Source organism: Aquarana catesbeiana, linkage group LG01 (genome assembly GCF_042186555.1).
Source record: "Aquarana catesbeiana isolate 2022-GZ linkage group LG01, ASM4218655v1, whole genome shotgun sequence".
Taxonomy (NCBI): Eukaryota; Metazoa; Chordata; class Amphibia; order Anura; family Ranidae; genus Aquarana; species Aquarana catesbeiana.
In genome coordinates, this window is record NC_133324.1 from 190,624,862 (window position 1) to 190,647,228 (window position 22,367).

General features: G+C 40.6%; 1 protein-coding gene across 2 annotated transcripts in view; it reads left to right on the forward strand.

Moving 5' to 3' along the window:
- The window catches only part of DCP2 (decapping mRNA 2), a 94,164-nt gene extending 71,797 nt beyond the window's left edge, over positions 1-22,367 (forward strand). The window contains exons 9-11 of one of the 2 annotated variants that reach the window (XM_073624623.1): positions 4,014-4,124; positions 4,481-4,532; positions 7,949-22,367. In XM_073624623.1, the coding sequence (XP_073480724.1) occupies positions 4,014-4,124; positions 4,481-4,532; positions 7,949-8,106 (321 nt within the window). In that variant the 3' untranslated portion in view covers positions 8,107-22,367. The remainder of the gene's footprint in view (positions 1-4,013; positions 4,125-4,480; positions 4,533-7,948) is intronic. The other variant, XM_073624624.1, reaches the window with a different exon arrangement.

Here is a 22,367-nt window from a genome sequence, read left to right on the forward strand (position 1 = left end):
CAAAAAGTTCTATCTTGGTCTCATCAGACCAGAGAATCTTATTTCTTACCATCTTGGAGTCCTTCAGGTGTTTTGTTAGCAAACTCCATGCGGGCTTTCATGTGTCTTGCACTGAGGAGAGGCTTCCGTCGGGCCACTCTGAAATAAAGCCCCAACTAGTGGAGGGCTGCAGTGATGGCTGACTTTCTACAACTTTCTCCCATCTCCCGACTGCATCTCTGGAGCTCAGCCACAGTGATCTTTGGGTTCTTCTTTACCTCTCTCACCAAGGCTCTTCTCCCCCGATAGCTCAGTTTGGCCAGACGGCCAGCTCTAGGAAGGGTTCTGGTCGTCCCAAACGTCTTCCATTTAAGGATTATGGAGGCCACTGTGCTCTTAGGAACCTTAAGTGCAGCAGAAAATTTTTTGTAACCTTGGCCAGATCTGTGCCTTGCCACAATTCTGTCTCAGCTCTTCAGGCAGTTCCTTTTTGACCTCATGATTTTCATTTGCTCTGACATGCACTGTGAGCTGTAAGGTCTTGTATAGACAGGTGTGTGGCTTTCCTAATCAAGTCCAGTCAGTATAATCAAACACAGCTGGACTCAAATGAAGGTGTAGAACCATCTCAAGGATGATCAGAAGAAATGGACAGCACCTGAGTTAAATATGAGTGTCACAGCAAAGGGTCTGAATACTTAGGACCATGTGATATTTCAGTTTTTCTTTTTTAATAAATCTGCAAAAATGTCAACAATTCTGTGTTTTTCTGTCAATATGGGGTGCTGTGTATACATTAATTAATAACATTAATTAAGGGAAAAAAAATTAACTTATGAATGATTTTAGCAAATGGCTGCAAAATAACAGAGTGAAAAATTTAAGGGGGTCTGAATACTTTCCGTCCCCACTGTGTGTCTGTGTGTGTGTGTATATGTATGTATGTGTGTGTGTGTGTGTATATGTATATGTATATATATATATATATATATATATATATATATATATATATATATATATATATATATATATATATATATATATATATATATATATATTCCTTATTTTGCTACCTTGTAAATTTTCCTCAACATAAGTGGAACAAGATGTAATAATCATTTCCTTGTAGGAAATTTTCTGTGGGAACTGTTTTAATTCTAAAGATGGCCTTACACTTGTAGATTTTCAAACAAATATTCATACAGACTTTTAGTAACTAGACAAATGCCGTTCGAAAGTACTTTAGAATTTTGTTTGCTCTTAAGGTCTCATGTACACTGCAGCTGCTAAACTGACGTTTAGGAGCAGTTGGGTGTTTTTTTCCCAGCAGCCCCTGAACTCTCCTCAATGTTATCTTATGTGTACAAGTACACTCAGTTGTTTATAGTAGGCAGTTGAGGTTACAGGCATTTTTTGAAAGCATATAAATTGCGTTCAGGATTCTAGATTACCAGCATTTCGAATGTCAAATGTGTGTTTGCAAAGAGGAACATGTAAAATGTGTAAAAAAAAAAAAAAAACCCACAATTTTCACTACAAGAGAGAGATTAAAGCACGCTGGCTGAAATAGTTAATACTACTTGTTTTTCTTGCATTGTGGGCATTTGGGAGGGTCGCCTGAGGTTATCTATAAATAAAAAAAGGATTCTGAACGCAAACGCGTAAAAGCGTCAAAATGGAAGGTTACTAGCTGTCAAGTTTCCAACGTTCAGAAGAGGTTTTCAAATGTCCCATGTACATGAAGCCTAACATTCAGTTTTGGAATGAATGTCATTTGCGGAACAAAGACCATTTTCACGTTTTGAAATGTGTTCCTTTGAGGGAAAAAAAAACAAAAAAAAACATGCTTCCAATAATTTTCTCATCACTGTGGTTGATAATGACAGTCGATTTGACCTCACTAACCATTAGAAAATCGAATAAATGTTCCTAAAACAAAAATTTTCAAACAAAATTCTACTGGTGTATGGCCAGCTTTAGCCAGGAATTGGCATCATCCCTCTATCTTTTTCTGAGCCACGTTGTTCTGTTGAGGGAGCCACATTGTATGCAGTGCTCTGCTTTGCCTTATGCAAATGTAGGGGCATAATGGGGTTGATTTACTAAAACGGCAGAGTGTAAAATCTGGTCCAGCTGTGCATAGTAGCCAATTAGCTTCTAACTTCAGCTTGTCAATTAGGCTTTGGCAAAAAAAAAAAAATGGAAGCTAATTGGTTTCTGTGCAGAGGTGCACCAAATTTTGTACTCCCCAGTTTTAGTAAATCAACCCCACTATGAGGGGGGTGTGGAAGGCTTATAACCTTTTGGCTGTGGAACTTGCTGAGCTGAAACCAGCAGGTCATAGAAAACACTGGGTCCTACACTGTGCCTATGTAACCTGGAAAAGCCACAAGACACTTTTTTCAAGTATACATGCATACACTATTTTTAACTTGCAGTTTCAAAGTGTTTGCATTGAAAAATAAAACTTTTATTTTTGCTTCAAAGTGGTCCTTGTACCCCTAGTAATTGTCTCTTATTTTATTTAATGGGAGCCCCCTCCTCCTTTGCAAAATGCTGCACTAAAATGGAGATAAAAAAACTCTGGGGGTGGCAAAATATTATTATACGTACCTTTCCCCTTGCTTCCTTACTGCATTGGTGGTGTCTCTAACTTTGTAATGAAATCCTTAGGAATAATAAATATCTCATGGGAAGATACTCCAGCACAGTGCAGGAGTGCCTTCTTGGAAGATTTGGGTATTCAGCATTCCCGGGCATCTCAGAAGGACGGTGATGTCACTCTTAGATGCATTTAGAGAAAGCAGGGGTAAGGTAAGCGTATGAACTGATTCCCCCCCCCCACAGGTTTTTTTCCCCTGCCTTGATTCTTAAAATTTAAGTATATTTTTTTATTTTATATTCAAACTTATTCAAACTATATTCAACATGTGGATGCAGCATCAGACCAATGCTGCATCTGTCCCCCACCGTCTCTGCACTGAGAACCGAGCCATCGAACATTGCCGATGGCTCGGTTTTCACATATCCCTGAGAGGAGAGCTGCTGACTGTCAGTCAGCATCTCTCCTTTCTGCTTCTCCACGCTCATTGGAGCGCTGAGTAGCGCTGGGCTGTGGAGGGGCGGAGAGAGGCCATCTCAGCAGTTCGCTGAGCTGCTGAGACTGCCATCAGTCATGGCAGCTGGTGGATCCAGACTTGGAAGTCAGGATGACGCTCTGCCTCGACCAATGGCAGTGATGTCAGCGGATAGCGAACTTCAGACCGCTCTCTGCTGAAAACGGGTCACAGGAGTGCAAAAAGGATTGCACCCCTGTGACCCAGAGGAGAAGCCCAGCCTAAATAGCTCCTGGCTGGACTTCTCCTTTAAAATGGTCTATGGGCAGCTGTACACAGCTCTAGGACATCCGGGAAAACAAAATCACTCAGTGTGGTGGATTTACTAAATGCAATTAGACTGTGCACTTTTCAAGTGCAGTTGGGCTTCTTTTCCCCAGAGCTTAGTGAATGTTGTAAAGCTCTGCTGATTTCCATCCATCAATATGTGCAAGAAGAAAAATGCTTTTTTTGTTTTTAATTTTCCTGCACCCAATTGAGTATTCTTTACCAACTGAAGTTTTACCACATTACATTTACGAAGTAAAATTAGTTCAACCGCACTTGTAAAGTGCACAATCTATTTTACTTTAGTAAATCAACCCCGGTGTCTTTACAATGCATAGGCAAATGCAACAATGTTCATGTAGCCTATTCAAAATTTAATATATTTCAGCTTATTAGTTTTTAATGTAGTAAGCACTTTTGTTTGTTTTTTTTTTGGTCATGCTTTTTTTTTTTTTTTTTTTTCCTTTTTTATTTTCACCTGGTGATCTTGCCAGTAACACACTTCCTGACCTAAGATGACAATACTCATTCATTGTACTGCATCGGTGGAGGAGCAGCATTTTCACCTAAGGACAGAGAGATACCTCAGAACAGGACAGAAAAAACAAAATGCTTTCAATTTCATAATTTTTTATTTTTTTTTAATGCTAGAACCAGAATCTTAAGAATAACGGTAAAAAGCAGCATCAGGACTCTCCAAACCAAAAGAAGAAGGCAAATGGGGTGCACACTCCGCAGGTCAAGCAACAGATTAGCCTTTTGGTAAGCCAAGTCTTGAGTGGGATAATTAGTGTAGCAATATTGTACATAGTGGGGTTGATTTACTAAACCCACAGACTGCAAAGTTTGGTGCAGCTGTGCATAGAAGCCAATCGGAATCCAGTTTTTTTTTTTTTGTCAAAGCCTAATTTAAAAAGCTGACGTTAGAAGCAGATTGGCTTCTATGCAGAGCTGCACAAGATTTTGCGCTCTCCAGTTTTAGTAAATCAACCCCACTGTGTTGTAAAAACATGTCCTGTTATTTCTGAGCTACATTACCAGGCATGTAAAAGCATCAATGCTTTGTGCCCGTGAACAGTACAATAAATGTTCATTGTTTTTTTTTTTCTTTCTTTTAGAAATCTGACAGGAAACTTAACCCCAGACGACTGCATGACACTTTTGATGGGGGTAAGGGTTTTTTCACTTTTGGCAACAAAAAAGAGAAAAAAACAAAAACATCTGAGACACATTTCATGCAAAACTTCAAAAATGGACCGTCTCAAAATTGTAAGAAATAATTGCATTCCAAGTTTGTGATGTTCCTGTGATTTGTAATTACAAAATACACCTGTATCAATTAACAGGTGCTGACAATATCAAAATCACACTGACAACCAGTTAAAATGGTGAAAAATGAACTCAGCCTCTCTGTTGTGTCTCTGTGTGCCATACGGAGCATGGAGAAGAGAAAGAGCAGCAAACAATTGTCTGAGGATATGAGAACAACAATTGTGGAAAAGCATGGACAACCTCAAGGTTACATGCCCATCTCCAGAGATCTTAATGTTCCTGTGTCCACTGTTCTTGACAATGTTGCGAAGTTTACAGCCCATGGCACTTTTAATCCCCCTGGGCGTGGACGAAAGAGAAAAATGTATCAATGATTGCAATGAAGGATTGTTTGAATGATAGATAAAAAACCTCAATCAAATTAAAGCAAACCTTCAGGCACAGGGTACAACTCACACTATACGTCGCCATCTGAATGAAAAGGGACGCTATGGTAGGAGACCCAGGAGGACCTCACTGCTGACACAGAAACATAAAAAAGCCAGACTGAAGTTCGCCAAAATGTACCTGAGGAAGCCAAAATCCTTTTGGAATAACGTGCTATGGACAGACAAAACAAAATTGGAACTTTTTTGGTAAAGCCCATCATTCTACTGTTTTCAGAAAATAATTTAACCCTCCCTACAATCCAAACACGGTGGAGGTTCACTGATGTTTTGGGGTTGCTTTGCTGCTTCAGGCCCTGGATGTCTTGACCGTGTGCATGGTATTATGAAATCTGAAGATTACCAATTAATTCTGGGGTGCAATGTAGGGCTCAGTGTCAGAAAGTTGGGTCTCCATCAGAGATCATAGTTTTTACAGATGGACAATGACCCAAAGCACTCGTCAAAAAGCACCCAGAAATGGTTTAAGTAAAAGCACTGGCGAGTACTAAACTGGCCAGCAATGAGTCCAGAGCTAAATCCCATGGAGCACCTGTGAAGAGATCTCAAAACTGCAGTTTGGAAAAAGAACCCTTCCAATCTGAGAGACCTGGAGCAGTTGGCGAAAAGCGAGTGGTCCAAAATTCCAGTAGAGAGGTGTAAGAAACTAATTGATGGTTACAGGAAGCGATTGATTTCTATTATTTTTTTCAAGGGGTGTGCTACCAAATATTAAATTGAGGATGCTAATAGTTTTGTCCAGTCCATTTTTTGAGTTTTGCGTGGAATGTTTTAGATCTGGCTTTTTGTTTCTACACTTTTTTTTTATGTCATACCTACACAAACAAAAGAAATCAACATGAGAATGCTTAAAGATTTGTAATTGCAACAATTTTCTGGGCAAAGTGGTGCATCATCTGACAGAAATGCAGGGGTGCCATTATATAGAGTATCTCTCAAAAGTGAGTACACCTCTCACATTTTTGTAAATATTTGATTATATCTTTTCATGTGACAATACTGAAGAAACGACACTTTGCTACAATGTAAAGTAAAAAAACTCAACACACAGGCATTAATGTCTAAACCGCTAGCGACAAAAGTGAGTGCATCCCTAAGTGAAAATGTCCAAATTGGGCCCAATTAGCCATTTTTCCTCTGAGTCACTGCATCAAATTGGTCTGCATGGCTGTCGTTCCAAATGGAAGCCTCTTCTAAAGTTGATGCACAAGAACCCACAAACAGTTTGCTGAAGACAAGCAGACTAAGGATATGGATTACTGGAACCATGTCCTGTGATCTGATGAGACCAAGATAAACTTATTTGGTTCAGATGGTGTCAAGCGTGTGTGGTGGCAACCAGGTGAGGAGGACAAAGACAGGTGTGTCTTGCCTACAGTCAAGCATGGTGGTAGGGAGTGTCATGGTCTGGGGCTGAATGAGTGCTGCCGGTACTGAGGAGCTACAGTTCATTGAGGGAACCGTGAATTCTAACATGTACTGTGACATACTGAAGCAGAGCATGATCCCCTCCCTTTGGAGACTGGGCCGCAGGGCAGTATTCCAACATAACGACCCCGAACACACCTCCAAGACAACTGCTGCCTTGCTAAAGAAGCTGAGGGTAAAGTTGATGGATTGGCCAAGCATGTCTCTGGACCTAAACCCTATCGAGTATTTGTGGGGCATTCTCAAACGGAAGGTAGAGGAGTGCAAGGTCGCTAACATCCACCAGCTCCGTGATGTCATCATGGAGGAGTGGAAAAGGACTCCAGTGGCAGCCTGCAAAGCTTTGGTGAAATCCATGCCCAAGAGGGTTAATGCAGTGCTGGAAAATAATGGTGGCCACACAAAATATTAACACTTTGGGCCCATTTTGGACATTTTTCACTTAGGGGTGTACTCACGTTTGTTGCCAGCGGTTTAGACATTAATTGCTGTGTGTTGAGTTATTTTGAGGGGACAGCAAATTTACACTGTTACAGCTGTACACTCACTACTTTACATTGTAGCAAAGTGTCATTTCTTCAGTGTTGTCACATGAAAAGATATAATAAAATATTTACAAAAATGTGAGGGGTGTACTCACTTTTGTGAGATATAACGGAAAATTTTATAACGGAAACTAAGAAAAATGCATTTTTTTTACAGAATTTTCGGTCTTTTTTTCTTTTATAGCGAAAAAAAAGAAAAAAACCAGCGGTTATTAAATACCACCAAAAGAAAGCTCTATTTGTGTGAAAAAAGGACAAAAATTTCATATGGGTACAGTGTTGCATGACTGAGTAATTGTCATTCAAAATGTTAGAGCACAGAAAGCTGAAAATTGGTCTGGTTAGGAAAGGGGGTTTAAGTGCCCAGTGGTCAAGTGGTTAAAGAAAAAAAACCCATTTAGAATCACTTTAATTTTTTACATTAATAAATGGAAGACTATTATCAGCTGACATATTCATAGCACTTTGCAGTGTAAGTATATTACAATAAATGTGAATTCCATGACCTTGGATAGCACCAGGCCATAGGCTTTGAAGGTGTCTGAGGTGACTTCTTGGCTTTTATGGAAAATATATCCTGTAGCTCAGGGGTCTTGCGAACTACAAGTCCCATCATGCCTCTGCCTGTGGGAGTCAACGGCCGCCTGTTTGAGACCCCTTGTAGCTACTAAATACATATGACGTTCCATCCCTCATATTGACCTGGAAATCTAAAAAGCAAAAGGTGTTATTGGTGTACCTGAATCATATTTAGAACATGTCATTCTGTCTGAATTAGAGAGCTTTTATATGTCACTAAGAATTATATAGCGTTAGATTTTTTTTTTTCTTCATGATATTTTTGTGTGTGTTAGATAGGATATGGTATAACTATTATCTTGTGATTGTTTGACAGACTCAGCATTCGGTATGGTGTATCCATCTGAAGGACAGCAGTGTGACCTCAATGGAGATGAAGTTTGTAATGGGACAGCACAGTACCCCTTCTCTTCCAAAGCCTTCCTGGGCTTCCGATTTGACAGGGATGCCATCATGAAATCCTTGGATCTCTAACACACCAGCAGCTGCACAAGGCGTCGTGTCACAGCTGAGAATGAGTTTTTATTCAAGCCTTACCTTCCTCAGGTGTTTTTATGGACATGCAGGGATTTCCTGGTGGTTTCGAAAAGCTCTGTCCTATGGACAGGACTTACAGCTTGGTTCTGTTCATTATTTGTGATTGTGAGTGACTGGTGGAGGGGGGTATTTTTCCTTCTTCTTGCACTGTTTTTTGCAATAGCAATTTTTTACACATGAAAACTTGTTCAGTGTTTAACTTTCCCACCTTCTGTATTCAGTGGGCATTGTCTAGATGTAATATGTCTTGTCTCATCTTCATCCTAACATATATGACATTTGTTGTAGCTTGAAGGTAATATGAACTCAATGGAGGGAATTAATAAAAAATGCCCCAATCAAGTTCTAACTCAACTGGTGCAGTTGCTCATAGCAACCAGTCAGCTTCTAGGTTTCATTTTTTTCCCCAGACAGCTTGGAAAATGAAAATGTAAAAGCTGATTGTCTGCACTCCAGTTGAGGCAAAGATTGTCTTGAACACTTATAACAAATTTCCCCTCATTGTTGCAGGTGACTTAAACCTTGAGAAATGGGGGGAGGAGAGTCATTTGTTTTCTCTATGCTTTGTATAATGTGCACTGCAGAATAGCAGAATCCATTCAAGTTTGAAATATCTTTAAATCTGCTTTGAAATGTTGGTTTTACTGTACCTCTGTTGAATTTGTCTGTAATGCAGAATCTGTTAGTGTGTACCTTTTAGGGTCCTTCTACTCTTATGCATTGCAGGAGTTATACGGAGGGTTCTTTGACTGTGCTGTTGCATACAACTCAGACTGAGTCTTCTATAAGAACTCTTTCATTTGTTTGGGAATTCAGATTGCACCGAAAAGTCTGCACGTTTCCCTATTGTGATCTGTGGTGCTGACCACCTAAATGTGAGCAGATCATACAAATTTCCCAGGTAAAGTAGATGTAAACCCTTTTATACATGCTTTCACATGTTAATGTCATTTCAGTCATTTAAAATCTGCAGCATGCATTATACCTGGTGATCCTTGTGGGTCCTTGTTAAGACACTTCCTGTCATAGGACCACCATGCTCTGTCCCTGTCTCCTAATTGTGCTCCTGCATTGTCACTCTGGCTGCCAAAACAGACAACTGTTTTACTACTCATTACACAGGCAAGGACCACTGTTGTCACCTTCAGGATACTCATCCTGATAAATGCCATGTAGGCTGAAAGTGGCTGTAGAAGGTGGAACAAAAAAGTTAAAAACTGTGAAAATGGCACTTGTTATAATACACAGTGCTTTCGCAAACTAAATGTTATACAGTTCGGATTTACATCTACTTTAAACTTCAGTCGGTGCATGGCCCTTCCAAGGTTTCTTAACAACACTGTTGCATTAGTGGAAGCCAACCCCAAAAAGCATGCCAAACTAGTTAATGCAAAAAGTATACTGCGTAGAGAACTCACGTTGGATATCACTGTTGCCTCTGATATATTTCTAAGCTAAGCTTTAATGTGAATTTCTTTACACCTCTAACCTCTACAACAAGAATTCAGAATCCTGCTGTTTTATATGCATTTTGAGCACAAAGTGTGAGTTGTTGTAGCACATTTAAAGGGAACACATTTGCTTTGCATCTTATTTTAGGCTAAGACACAGTTTTCTTGCATGTAACTGTGGCAGCCTTTGTGTATCATTTTGTTCCTCGATTGTTCTTATGGCCATGCTTAAGGATTTTAGAAGCATAAGCATGTCTATTTTTTAAGGCTCCTAGCTGCTTGATTCTGATTTAGTAAAATGAGGATACATCTGTTTCTTCAGTAGGTTACAGCATCAGGAGAAGCTAAGGAGCAGAATGAGTTGGTGGTGGCTGGACCACTGTGATTTTGACTACAGCAGGCTACTTTTACAAGTGTCGCTTCAAGTTCTTTGCTTCCCCCTTGTTGTTTTTGTTCGGTGTTGCCCCAGATTTAAGCCGGCCAAAGGTGGAACAATTTTCTTTCCTGCAACCACAAGTTGCTGGAAAGAAAATTGCTTGATTTTTTTTCCCCCATCATCGCAGTCAGTGTTGAGAGAACCCCTCCCGCAGAGCCATTGTGTTCCCCCCGGTAGGGGGAGCCATCCCTGACTGGAGCGCACAGCAACAATGGCATGTAAAACTGACAGGCTGGTTGTACTTACGTTGATCGATCAATCAACTTGTGTATATTCAGCCTGCCCATAGTCCTTGCTGAACTGGCTGAGATTTGAACCGTCTATGGCCGGCTTTCCAGAACACATTAGTCTGCAGGCTGTTCAGTGATTTGTGTAATGTGTGTAAGGTGATTTGGGGTATGACATTCATACCTTTTACTTGGTGTTGATTTGAAACGGTGCCTAAGATGTCTTACAAATGCAGCCTTGTATTGCTTATTGGATGATTCTCCAGTTTAACATTTTTGTGTTACCTGCTTAGGAACTATAGAAACCGATTGCATAGCTTACCTTTTGTAGTATTTGCATGGTTTAAAGTGAATGAAAACTTATAACTGGAACCAGTTCCATCTCCTGCTTATGGGAAACATGCATGGATAGAAATAGGGAGACTGCCATAGCTGACCAGCATTTAGAAAATGCAAGTTGCCTGTAAGCCACTGACTGAAACAAGCACACAAATCTGAAAAGTCAGAAATTCTGATCTACATACTTGTTCAGCGTCAGTGACCTACTTAAAGCAGAGTTCCAGTCATATTTTTGTTTATTAAAAATCAACAGCTACAAAAAGTGCTGACTTTTAATAAACAGCCGCTCACCTGTCCCACGATCCAGCAGTGTACTCACCCACACTGTGTTCTCCCCCGTGTCCTTCCTCGGTGGCGCCTGCATCTCTATTATGGACACCCGGCTGTGACCGCTTGTGGCTTCACAGCTGGGTGCTCACTGCACATGTGCAAGCGGCGCTGCACTTTGTGACTGGTCAGGAAGTCTTCTAGGACCTGTCATGCATCCCAGAAGACTTTGGGAGGGGGAACTGTTGCTTCCGGTTGCCTAAAGTGACCGGAACGGGAGTGGGAGCAAGTACCTGCTCCCCCCCATCCTCCCCAAAAGCTCAGTTTCACAAACAGGAGCTGGGGAGGAGACCTTAAAGTGGAAGTTCCACTTTTGGGTGGAACTCCGTTTGAAGCCATTGGATTAGCATGACAAGCTAGAAAAGTGTATTTTTTTTCAATAGTACTAGCAGCCTCCATGTTTCCTCACCACAGATTTCCTTGAAAGTAAGTCTATGATGAGAAAAAATCTGGGGGGTGCAATAGCCCCATTTCTTTCAGTAAATGCTAGTTGCCAGGCTGTTATACTGGCCATCTGGCATTAATACTTTTTATGCTGATGACTGGATTCAGTTTAGGAAATTCGGAAGCTGTTATCTGTGTATTTATTCCATATTTATAGCATTTTAGATAGAGATTCTGCATGATAGCCAGGCAGCTAGCATTTCCAGAAAGAGGTCAGCAATAGCAACCTCCTTGTTGCTCTCATGTAAAGGTTCTTTTAAGCATTCGTATTTATTTAATCTATTAACACCATAATGACCATGCAGCCTAGATCTATGCTCTAATTTTCTGTACATTCTTGCATCGGGTGTAGATCTACTCTGGCAAATGTTTGTTTTATGTACATATATACGTACTCGCAGGTGTGTGCATGTCCACTGAGGTACATACACCGGCAAGAACGTGTGCTGTACTATGCACACAATTGTACATTGTATACTTGCTGGAAAGAAAATTGCTTGATTTTTTTTCCCCCATCATCGCAGGTCACAGTGAAGGTGCAGGGACTCACATGTGGACTCCCAGCTGTAAAGATTGCTGTCAGACAGTGATAAACTGAAAACGCAGTGTTCACCTTGGCCCTGCATTGTGATAAGTCTGTCTCTTGCTGCCCATAAAGCAACCAACAGATCAGTCATTTTGACTCCGTTTCTCTATTTATACATGCAGTGTGAGCGGGGGAATCGCTGCCGCTAAGACTTGGTATTCTGACAGACTTCTATGCCATCAAAGTACACTGATCAGTGCTGGCAGTGCTAATCCAGCGTAGGAAATCCATCAGGGTGGTTGTACAGAAGTTGATCAGTTAATTGACTTCTGTACAACCACCCTGCCCATACATGGATCAAAATTTAGCTGATCCCTGCTGATGTGGCCAAATTTTGATCCATGTATGGCCGACTTCACTGTCAGGGAGCAGAGAGAGATGAACTGATACACTGTGCCCATGCATTAGTGTATCCATCTAAGATGAAAAAAACCCTAGAAATTGGAGTAATGCCAAGTCCACACAGTTGGCAAATGGACAGTAAAAACAGGCAGTTGATCTGCATTTTTAGCTCCACCCAACTGCCTACCTAACAAATGAACATGGCAGCCGCTCAGATCCATTCACATTGCCTTGGTTGCAATGCTTCACTGTGTGACAAATTTAAATGCGGCATTTTGTGCTTGGCACCTGCTAAATGCACCCATTAAAGTCAATGGGGCTGTGCCACACCCATATGTTAGATGCTTGGCATGCAGTTGTGGCGGGGTATTTCAATGTACTATTCCCCTCTGGTTTGGAAAAAAAAAAGATGTTCGGGAGATAGCAATATGGCCTCTTGAACACCTGCAAACCATGGCTCAACCACATCTAAAAGCAATCCACCATTGATTGCTTTTCAGAGGTTCGGTAAAGTCCGCTGCCTATGTGAAAAGGGCCTTAAAGTGTAACTCTGTACACTTATATCATAGCTCCCCTTCCTCCAAGCACCCCCCTACCAGTCTTCTACTTACTTCGTCTTCACAGCTAGCAGCTAGGCCCATCCATGCACTCTGTATTCCTATGAAGACAGTCCACACAAGCACATACTCTGAAGCTTCATATGAATGAATAAGAGCCCGGCCAGGAATATTTTGATAAGCACCTGTGTGAGATAGTCAATAATCACTTACTCTCAGGGGACAAATGAGTAAATGACTGAGAGGGGAGCTGGGGGCAAGGAGAAATATAAGTGTAACTGCACCAAAGACAGAGTAACCTGTTAAAAGAGAAGTACAGCCAAAGCTCGTCTGGCTGTTCTTCTCCTGTGACCTGTTTTCAGCAGACAGCAGGCTGAAGCCCGCTGTCGGCTAACATCACAGAGCCGGTCCAGGCTTGGAAAAAATTGCGATATGGTTGGGATCCCCCCACAACCCTGGACCACTGTGAGCCTAAGTTGGCCACTCTTGCCCCCTTCACAACCCAGTGCTCCAGTGAGCGCCGGTGGGGGTGGGGGGGGTCAGAGCAGAGAGCCGTTGATAGTCACCAGCTCTCTGCTCACGGAGCTCTAAGAACCAAGCGATTGGTGGTGTTTGATCACTCGGTTCTTAGCCTAGAGCTGGTGGGGAACAAATACGGCATTGGACCGATGCTGCATCCACCTAGGTAAGTATGGTAACAAAAAAAATTATATATATTCAATATATTCTCCCATACTTCTCTTTTAAAGTTTTGGGAGTGGAATCTTTCTGGGTCAGAAATGCACAACATACCATGGAGGTGTTAAAGGGGAATTCCACCCATTTCTAAATTCATCCTTTGCCCCCTTCCAAAGCATTGTTTATTAACATGGAGCCCTTTGCAGTGTTTTAGGGCTCTTTCACACAGGTGTTGAAAATAGGTGGTTAGGTCGCGTTTTTTAACACTTGAAAGCCTATCATTGCCACTCAGAATTTTTACAATGAGGAGCAGATGGAAGTGTTTACACTGCAGTGTTTGCATTGCTTCACTGCAAAAATAACACTGCCTGCAGAGTTTGACAGGTGTTGACGCTTTGCAGCTGCCTCCATTCACTTCTATTGAAACGCATCACAACCACACCTTTAAAGGCACCTATAGCATTTACAGTGTGTTTACGGTGCGTTTGCAAACTTCAGAAGTGATTATTTCCCATTTAAAAAAAAAAAACACACACAGGGCGCATTTGAGAAGTATTGCCTGACGCAGCATGAATGCCTGTACAACACATCCTAAATGCTCATTTAACGCAAGTGTGAAAGAGCCCTAAAAGCCTGGTATTTGTGTTATTCCCTTTGCGAAGAGCTGACACTCTGAACTATAGCTAACTGGGAAGCTTCCTGACACCTCTTGTCATGGCAGGAGTAGCTCCTCTTCCCATATTTGTAATGAGTGGAGTTGAATGTAATTTAGGTAAGTATGGAAAAAACCCACTTTTTGGGGGATTGCCTAAAATGGACACTGTGTTCTGCTTGGGACTTATTCTGGCTGTAACAAATAGCGGCCCCCACCTCCTGCAGTCCCATTGTAGACAACAGGACCTCTATTCTTCACAGTAATTGTGAGTGAGTGAATGTTGGATCATTAAAATGCAGTGGTAATCTTGTGGAGAATCATCGTATTTTATGATTGCAGGGTGGGATGCTTCAGAAATTTGAAGAATAATTGCTTCTTGTTAAGGAACCCCACCCCCTAGATGAAATACACCTGGTGCTTACAGGCAAACAAATCTCCTTAATGCTCCATTCACATATATGTGGGCCGGTTTCTGTGTTTCATTGACTGAAAAATGCACAGGACCTTTTTAAAATGCGCACCGCAACCGACTCGCATATACCGTGAACCGGCTCCATTGAAAGCCGGACCCGTTCACTTATGTGAATATATGAATTCAGCCTTAACCACTTAACCCAGGCCAATTCTGACACTTCACTGCTACATGTAAAAATCATCATTTTTTTTTTTTTGCTAGAAAATTACTCAGAACCCCCAAACATTATATATGTTTGTTTTTTTTTTTTTTTTTTTTAGCAGAGACCCTAGGGAATAAAATGATGGTCATTGCAACTTTTTATCATGCATGGTATTTGCGCAGTAATTTTTCAAGGGTGTTTTTTTGTTTTTTTTTTTGGTTTTTTTTGGAAAAGAATAACTGTATCTTGCATTAAAAAAAAAAAAAACAGTAAAGTTAGCCCAATTTTTTTGCATAAAGTGAAAGATGATACGGCGAGTAAATAGATACCTAACATGTCATGCTTTGAAATTGCGCACACTCATGGAATGGTGCCAAATTTCGGTACTTACAAATCCCCATAGGCGACGGTTTAAAATTTTTTGCAGGTTACCTTTTTAGAGTTACGGTGGAGGTCTAGCGCTAGAATTATTGCTCTCACGTTTTAAGTTTGTGGCGGTACCTCACATGTGTGGTTTGAACGTCGTTTACATATGTGGGTGCGAACTATGTATGCGTTCGCTTCTGTGCGCGAGCATGCGGGGACAGAGGGTGCTTTTTAAAAAAAAAAAAAAAAAAAAAAGAAACATTTTTTTTATTTATTTTACTTTTATTTTTCTATTTTTGACACTTTCTGTTTACTTTTTTTTTTTTTTTTGATCACTGGAATGTAAACATCCCTTGTAATAGGAATAGTGCGTGACAGGTCCTCTTTACGGCGAGATCCGGGGTCAATTAGTCCCTACATCTTGCCTCTAGGCTGGGAAGCCTGAGAAAAAAAAACTATCCTGGCTTCCCAGCCGAGGCGATGGCATTTTTTCAAATGCAGAGGCCGGGCATGACGTCATAACATCAATCGAAAGATCATAGAGACGCTGGGGGGCCTGGGGGGTGCTGAATTCTCTATGGTAAACTTCTGGCATGGACCGATTCCTTCTCCCTCTCGACTATGGGCAAGCCGGGAGAAGCACTGGAGGGCGGTAGGAGGGGCGCATCCCCTCCCGCTGCCTGTAAGATCGATCAAGCGGCTGAACAGCAGCTATGATTGTTCTTATGGTGCAGGGAATCGCTGGCTCTAAAGGAGGTATCTGAATGATGTTTGTAGCTGCAGGCATCATTCGGATATCCCCATTCAAAATCAACAACGTCATGTGATATGGGCGGGAAGTGGTTAATGTCGCCATGGAAATGCAATTGCCGACTTGCTGTTATAAATGTGCTTCGGTGAGGCAGTCATGCTCATTTTTGTTACACGTATGTAAGTATGTGAAACACTGACATGGAACATCTGACATGGAAGCTTGTACGGTTATACACAAGTGAGCATTGGCAGCTCCTAAACCCAACATACAAGTTGTATCCTATGGAAGCCACAGCTAACACTTGAAAGTGTAATGGACTTATTTAATAGGGGAGACTGCAATAATGCCTTGCAGCCAATCTGCAACTTGTTTACAATGCCTTGGCTGCTGATGCAAGGTGACGTTCTATTGGTCAGTACTGTTTTCTAACACTTTGTACATCTCTGGTGCTCTTTGTATTGCCTTATTAAATGAATCCTGTACATGTTTCTTATTGCAGCCCATTGTTTAGGCATTTGGTGATTGCGGACTTAAATTCACAAGTGTTACAGAGAGCGTGTTTTAGCCAGCTTTTAGGGTTTAGGGAAGCATTGTTTTATTTTCTCTCCACATCTTTATTTATTAGTAATTCTACACATTTAGTTCTAGTGCACTGGTAACCTTTTTCAAGTATGTTTACAATGAGTCCTTTACTGTCACAATGCTTTTCCCAACAACTTATCCCATTTCTGCTGACATTTTAGTATTTAAAGTTTTTTTTTTCCTAGCGCCCGCTATACTGGCCAGATCTGTGCAAAGCCCATTCTTAAGTTTGATTGTCGTTATAATTGTTTATTCTTTCCCTGCATTGCTGATTGCTACAGCCTATGGGGCTCCTTTTTTTTTTTTTTTCCCCTCCCCAGAAATAAATGAGAAAAAAAAAAAAGTATCACCAAACAAAAATTTGACTAATCTTGCATGCTGGATTGTTTGGACATTCTATATGTTAGTTTGATCACATCTTATCAGATCAGTAATGCATTCAACCAGACTGTTGCATCAAAAACACCAGCACACATTCTGAAATCATTCAGAATGAGAAATCCTACAACTGGATTGTACCTTGTGCAGGGACCTGAACAGTGCATTTTTTTTTTTTTCGGCTTTCACTAGGATCACATGTATATTATTTACTAAAATTGGAAAGCAAGCACACCTAGGCAGAGGTTACACTGGTGTCACCAGCAACAGAATCCTGAAAAGTACAACTCCACTTAACCTAATGGGTGTCACGCTTTGCTGCAGAATTTGGGTAGTGGAGCCAGGAGGACGTTTACCTGCTGATTTGTTGCACAACAGCAGAGTTTCTAGTGTGATACGGTCCTAAGGGGATAAACATGTGTAATATTGCACAGAATAAAGGTTTCCCATGTTACAGCTATGAGAACTGGAAAGCATGCACTGTCATTGGTTCAGATCTATATATATATATATAGATATATATATATATATAATGTCATGTATCGGATGCAGGTGAACTCCTAGTTGCTGTAAAAAAGAGGGCAGGATATTTTTTTTTTTTTTAATACATGGTCACAACAGTGTCCATGTTATTGTCCCAGTTGATTTGGAATGAATGTTCATAGGTATTGAACTTCTCACACCCTCACCCTGTCCTGACAATCAGTTGAGGTGATTCAGTACTGAATTGCACATTGTACCGGTACACACTATAAGAGAATCGGACGACCGATTTGTCTGGTTGTCCTTGTTTCACTGTAGGCTGGAACTAATTGTACGAAAATTCTTTTTTGTTGTTTGTTTCTGATCATGTACAGTCTTTTGTATTCAATTTTTCTTGTACAAAAACAGTACACGTTAAGCGAAAATCGTTAGTTTTGTTCAAGTACAAGAAAAATAGTGGAGTGTCCCTTTGGAAATGTTTGTTTGGAAAGTCTGAATTGGATGTCGAAAGTTGTGTACACACTATATGAAATTTGAACAATCATGCCTCGTACATAATTTTTCTTCCGATTTTCTCATAGTGTGTACCCCACTTAAAGCTGACCAGGGGATTACAAAATGGGCACCAAGCATACTATACCTGCACTAACCTTAATTTATCCATGTGCCCTTAATCCAGGGCTCTCACTATGTTATGGCCAATTTGATCCACATGTTTGGAACTTTGTACCCCCATTCATCAGCGTACTGAGCCAAAGGCCTCTGAATTAAGATATGTGGAGGCACCTACTTTTATCTCCTAGGGTCAAGTTTTTAAGTTCAGCTTCCCTTCTTACTGGGGCTTTTTAATACATTTATACCTTATCAAGTATTTAGTTTAGATCATTTGTTGTTAAATTTGAGAAGATAGAGAATACATGTGTTTGGGGATAAACATAATTGAGTTCCCATTAAATAAAATGAATAAGTTTGGTAAACACTAGGTGAATAATTAGATATAATTTTCAATGTCAGCTCACCGTTTACCACTCGTTCTTCTATAGTGTACTACAAAACAATTAAGCATGTGTTTAAGCTTTGGTACACACAATATGAATACTGAACCAGCTGACATTTGGACCATGTGTACAGCTGCCTGTCTGACAGAAACCGGTCTTGCAGGAAAACCAGCAGGCAATCCATGTGTTCTGGTTGGGTCAGAGGTCCCCCTGTCAGAATACAAAGGCATAGCAGGGAGATTGCTGCACTAACATCGCTTGTGTTGGTACGGTGATATGTCAGGTTTTTTTAGTTTTTTTTTTTTTTTTTTGTTAACCCCGCTTGCTTGAACGAAAAGAAAAGTGTGTGTACCTAGCCTTATCAGATACCTCCAGTGTACACTGTATAATAACTTTTAGATTTGTAACAGAAATAAAGGGTTTGCTTACACCTGATCTGCATTAGAAGTTGGCCCCAGGTCTGGAGTAGCTTTGCTAGTCAGTTGTTCCTTTCACTGCACTGATTGCCCTCTTCTCTTTAAATGTTCTTTTTAAAAGCAGCTATTTTTAGGGGCAGAACCTCACTTCATTTTCCACTATGAACCTGAAAAATGGTGACAATTGTATACTGTGTTTAGCTCTGTTGTGGCAGCTGTGTGGCCATTTCAGTGAAATTTTGTGACAGAACCCTTGAGTGTTACTTTTCTTTTTACCTTACTTTTGTTATTGATACTGTGAAGTTCTAAGTCCCCTGTGAGTATGATATACTCTCTACATTTCTTTATAAGCACTGCTTCACTCTGACTTCTGTATGGCAGTTGTGGTCGAAAAAGTGTCAGGTCATCATAAACTGCAAAAGGCATTTTCTGCTTTTCAAGATATTGGACAAAGAGTCAAAAAGTAGGTAGGTTGCGACTTATGGAAGCATGTTTACTATAATTTGACTTTCTAGCATAATTGGACTTTCTAGCATTTTGTTTTTTTTTTTCCTTGAAATTTTTATACACCAAATGTCAATCTCATATTTTAGCTTTACTCAATTGACATCTGCATTTTAACTTTGTATTTCAAGGGTTTTCTCCCCGCATGGTTCTTGTAAGAAGATCGTGCTCTCCTTTTGCTGTCCTATTAAAGGATCAGTGAACCTAAAACACTGTGAATGCCAGTTGAGAAAGCATAGAAAGGGGCAGAATTTTATCAGAACTAAAGACAATGGAGAACAAATAAAACTATTAACCACTTGCCATCGGGTCCAATTCTGGCACTTCGCTCCTACATGTAAAAAATAATCATTTTTTTTTTCTAGAAAATTGCTCAGAACCTCTAAACATTATATATGTTTTTTTTTTTCAGAGAACCTATGGAGTTAAAGTTAGCCCAATTTTTTTGTACAATGTGAAAGATGATGTTCCGCCGAGTAAATGGATACCTAACATGTCGTGCTTTAAAATTGCCCACACTCTTGGAATGGTGCCAAACTTCGGTGCTTAAATATCTCCATAGGCGACGCATTTAATTTTTTTTTTTTTTATAGGTTACATGTTTAGAGTTTAAGAGGAGGTCAGGGGCTAGAATTGTTGCTTTTGCTCTAACATACACGGTGATACCTCATGTGTGATTTGAACGCTGTTTACATATGTTCTGTGTGCTTTAATTTTTTTTTTTATTCTACTTTTACACTTTTGCTTTAAAAAATAAAAATTTGATCACTTTTATTCCTATTACAAGAAATGTAAACATCCCATGTAATAGGAATAGTGCGTGACAGGTCCTCTTTATGGAGAGATGTGGGGTCAATAAGACACAACATCGCTCCTCCAGGCTGGGATATTAAAAATACTCTTTCAGCCTTTCCAGCCGCGTCCTTGGCTTTGTTTACTTCAGCCGGTCTGGACGTGATATCATAATGTTGCTCCCGAGCCTCAGAGGGTCATAGAGATGACTGGGGCCAATCTGGTCACCAGAAATCTCTATTGTAAACTTCTTGCGGCGACTGATTCGTTCTCCGGCTCACCGATAGCACAGGTGAGCCGGGAGAAGCGATGTCCCCTCCCGCCGCCTGTAAGAATGATCAAGCGGTTGAACTGCCGCTATGATTGTTCTTACGGTGCACAGAAACACCGGCGGGAAAAAAAACAAAAAAAAAAAACATCTGGATGATGCCTGTAGCTGCAGGTATCATTCAGATATCGCCACTCAAAGTCCACGACTTACCTTGGGCAGGAAGTGGTTAAACAGCTATTAGTGTAACAATATATATTGCACATTACAGATGTCCTAATGCAGTGGTCTCCAAACTGCAGCCCTTTGCTTGCCTTTATCCAGCCCTTGAGGCATTATTCCTGCCACTGACACCAATGATGGGGCACAATTCATTCCACTGACAACAAAAATGGGGCGCTATTTCTCCCCCCAATACCAAAGATTGGCTATTGTTTACTCCCATTGGGCATAGTCCACCCCCCCTAATGTCTGAAGGACAGTAAACTGGCCCTTTCTTTAGAAAGTTTAGATACCCCTGTCCTAATGTGTCACACCATTTCATAATATTGCACGTATATTCCCTTCAAACTGTTAACCGATAATATATATATACAGTTATGAGTTCTGTCATGATAGATTTAAATATATAACTTTGCACAATTTTATAATAAGGCATTTCAGTGGTGTTTGTGGGTTGGAACTTGAGGACCCTCCATCCCTTTAAGCACTTTAGTAGTGAAATAGCATCTTTAGAATCCCAGTTATTACCAGGAAATTTCACCACTACAGACCACAAGAGATATAAAAGGGGAGCATGTGATTCAACCATTGCACGCCTGAAATTGATATCAGTTTGGGGCAAAATTGACCTTAAACTTTGGCAGTGCAAATTAATTTAGAGAAGATGGTCTTCCAGATTCAGATAGTATTGTGGAAAAATTGATTTGTACAAGAGATCTTTTCTAGACCGCAGTCACAAGAAGTATTGATCTGTAGAGTTGGGATTTTCTGTCCTTTTTCCATTTGTGGAACAGGCTTTTTGCTTGTCAACTTTTCCATCTTTAGATAATCAAAAGATCATACACAATAAGTTTTCCCCTTTCTGTACCTGGGGAAGTATTTTTCATATTTGGCTCTGCTACTTTTGTGTTCTATGAAAAAGGATAAGATTGTTGGAGTTGAGGTAAAGTCTGACAAACCGTGTCTTATGTATAGGGTTAGCCTTAAAAGCCTAGGCCAGGGATATGCAATTAGTGGACCTCCAGCTGTTGCAGAACTACAAGTCCCATCAGGCATAGCAAGATTCTGACAGCAACAAGCAAACAAGCATGACATCCAGAGGCAGAGGCATGATGGGACTTGTAGTTTTGCAACAGCTGGAGGTCCGCATATCCCTGGCCTAGGCCCACCCAACAAGTTACAATCAACTTTAGATCCACCAAAACTATGTAATACCTACCCAATCAATGTGTATCTAATCAGGCAGGCCCTTGTATTACATAATTCTTGGCAGATCTAAAAGAGATTGATGTGTGGGGAGGGTGAGCTTTTTAGACACATGGGTATGGAAGGAGTTGAGTGGCAGAATGTTCCCACTCCTGCCCAGTGATCCTCAGCTGGAAAACATGTATTGAATGTGTAGCAGACAACCTGTCTTTGCAGAATACATTTCATCTAAAGGCTTTCTCACGGCATTTCAAATGTTGCTTCACTTTCCCACATAAGGAGAGCATGCGACACCTATACAGGACAAATTTTGGAAACTGCTTGTGTTAGACGTATTGCACACATGCTTCCAGTGTACTGTATGTGTGCAGCAGACTGCCTTTGTAAACATGAGCCATATGGGGAAGCAGGGAGTGCACCCTTTTCTGATATGTTCTTTCCATGTGATCGCATGGAGAACCCTGTTGGTAAAAACATTCAGACATACATATTAATGATTTCTGCCTTGTATGTTGTCCAGCAAGAAACAACATGTTACTAAACAGCAATAAAAGAAACTCATAAAACCAT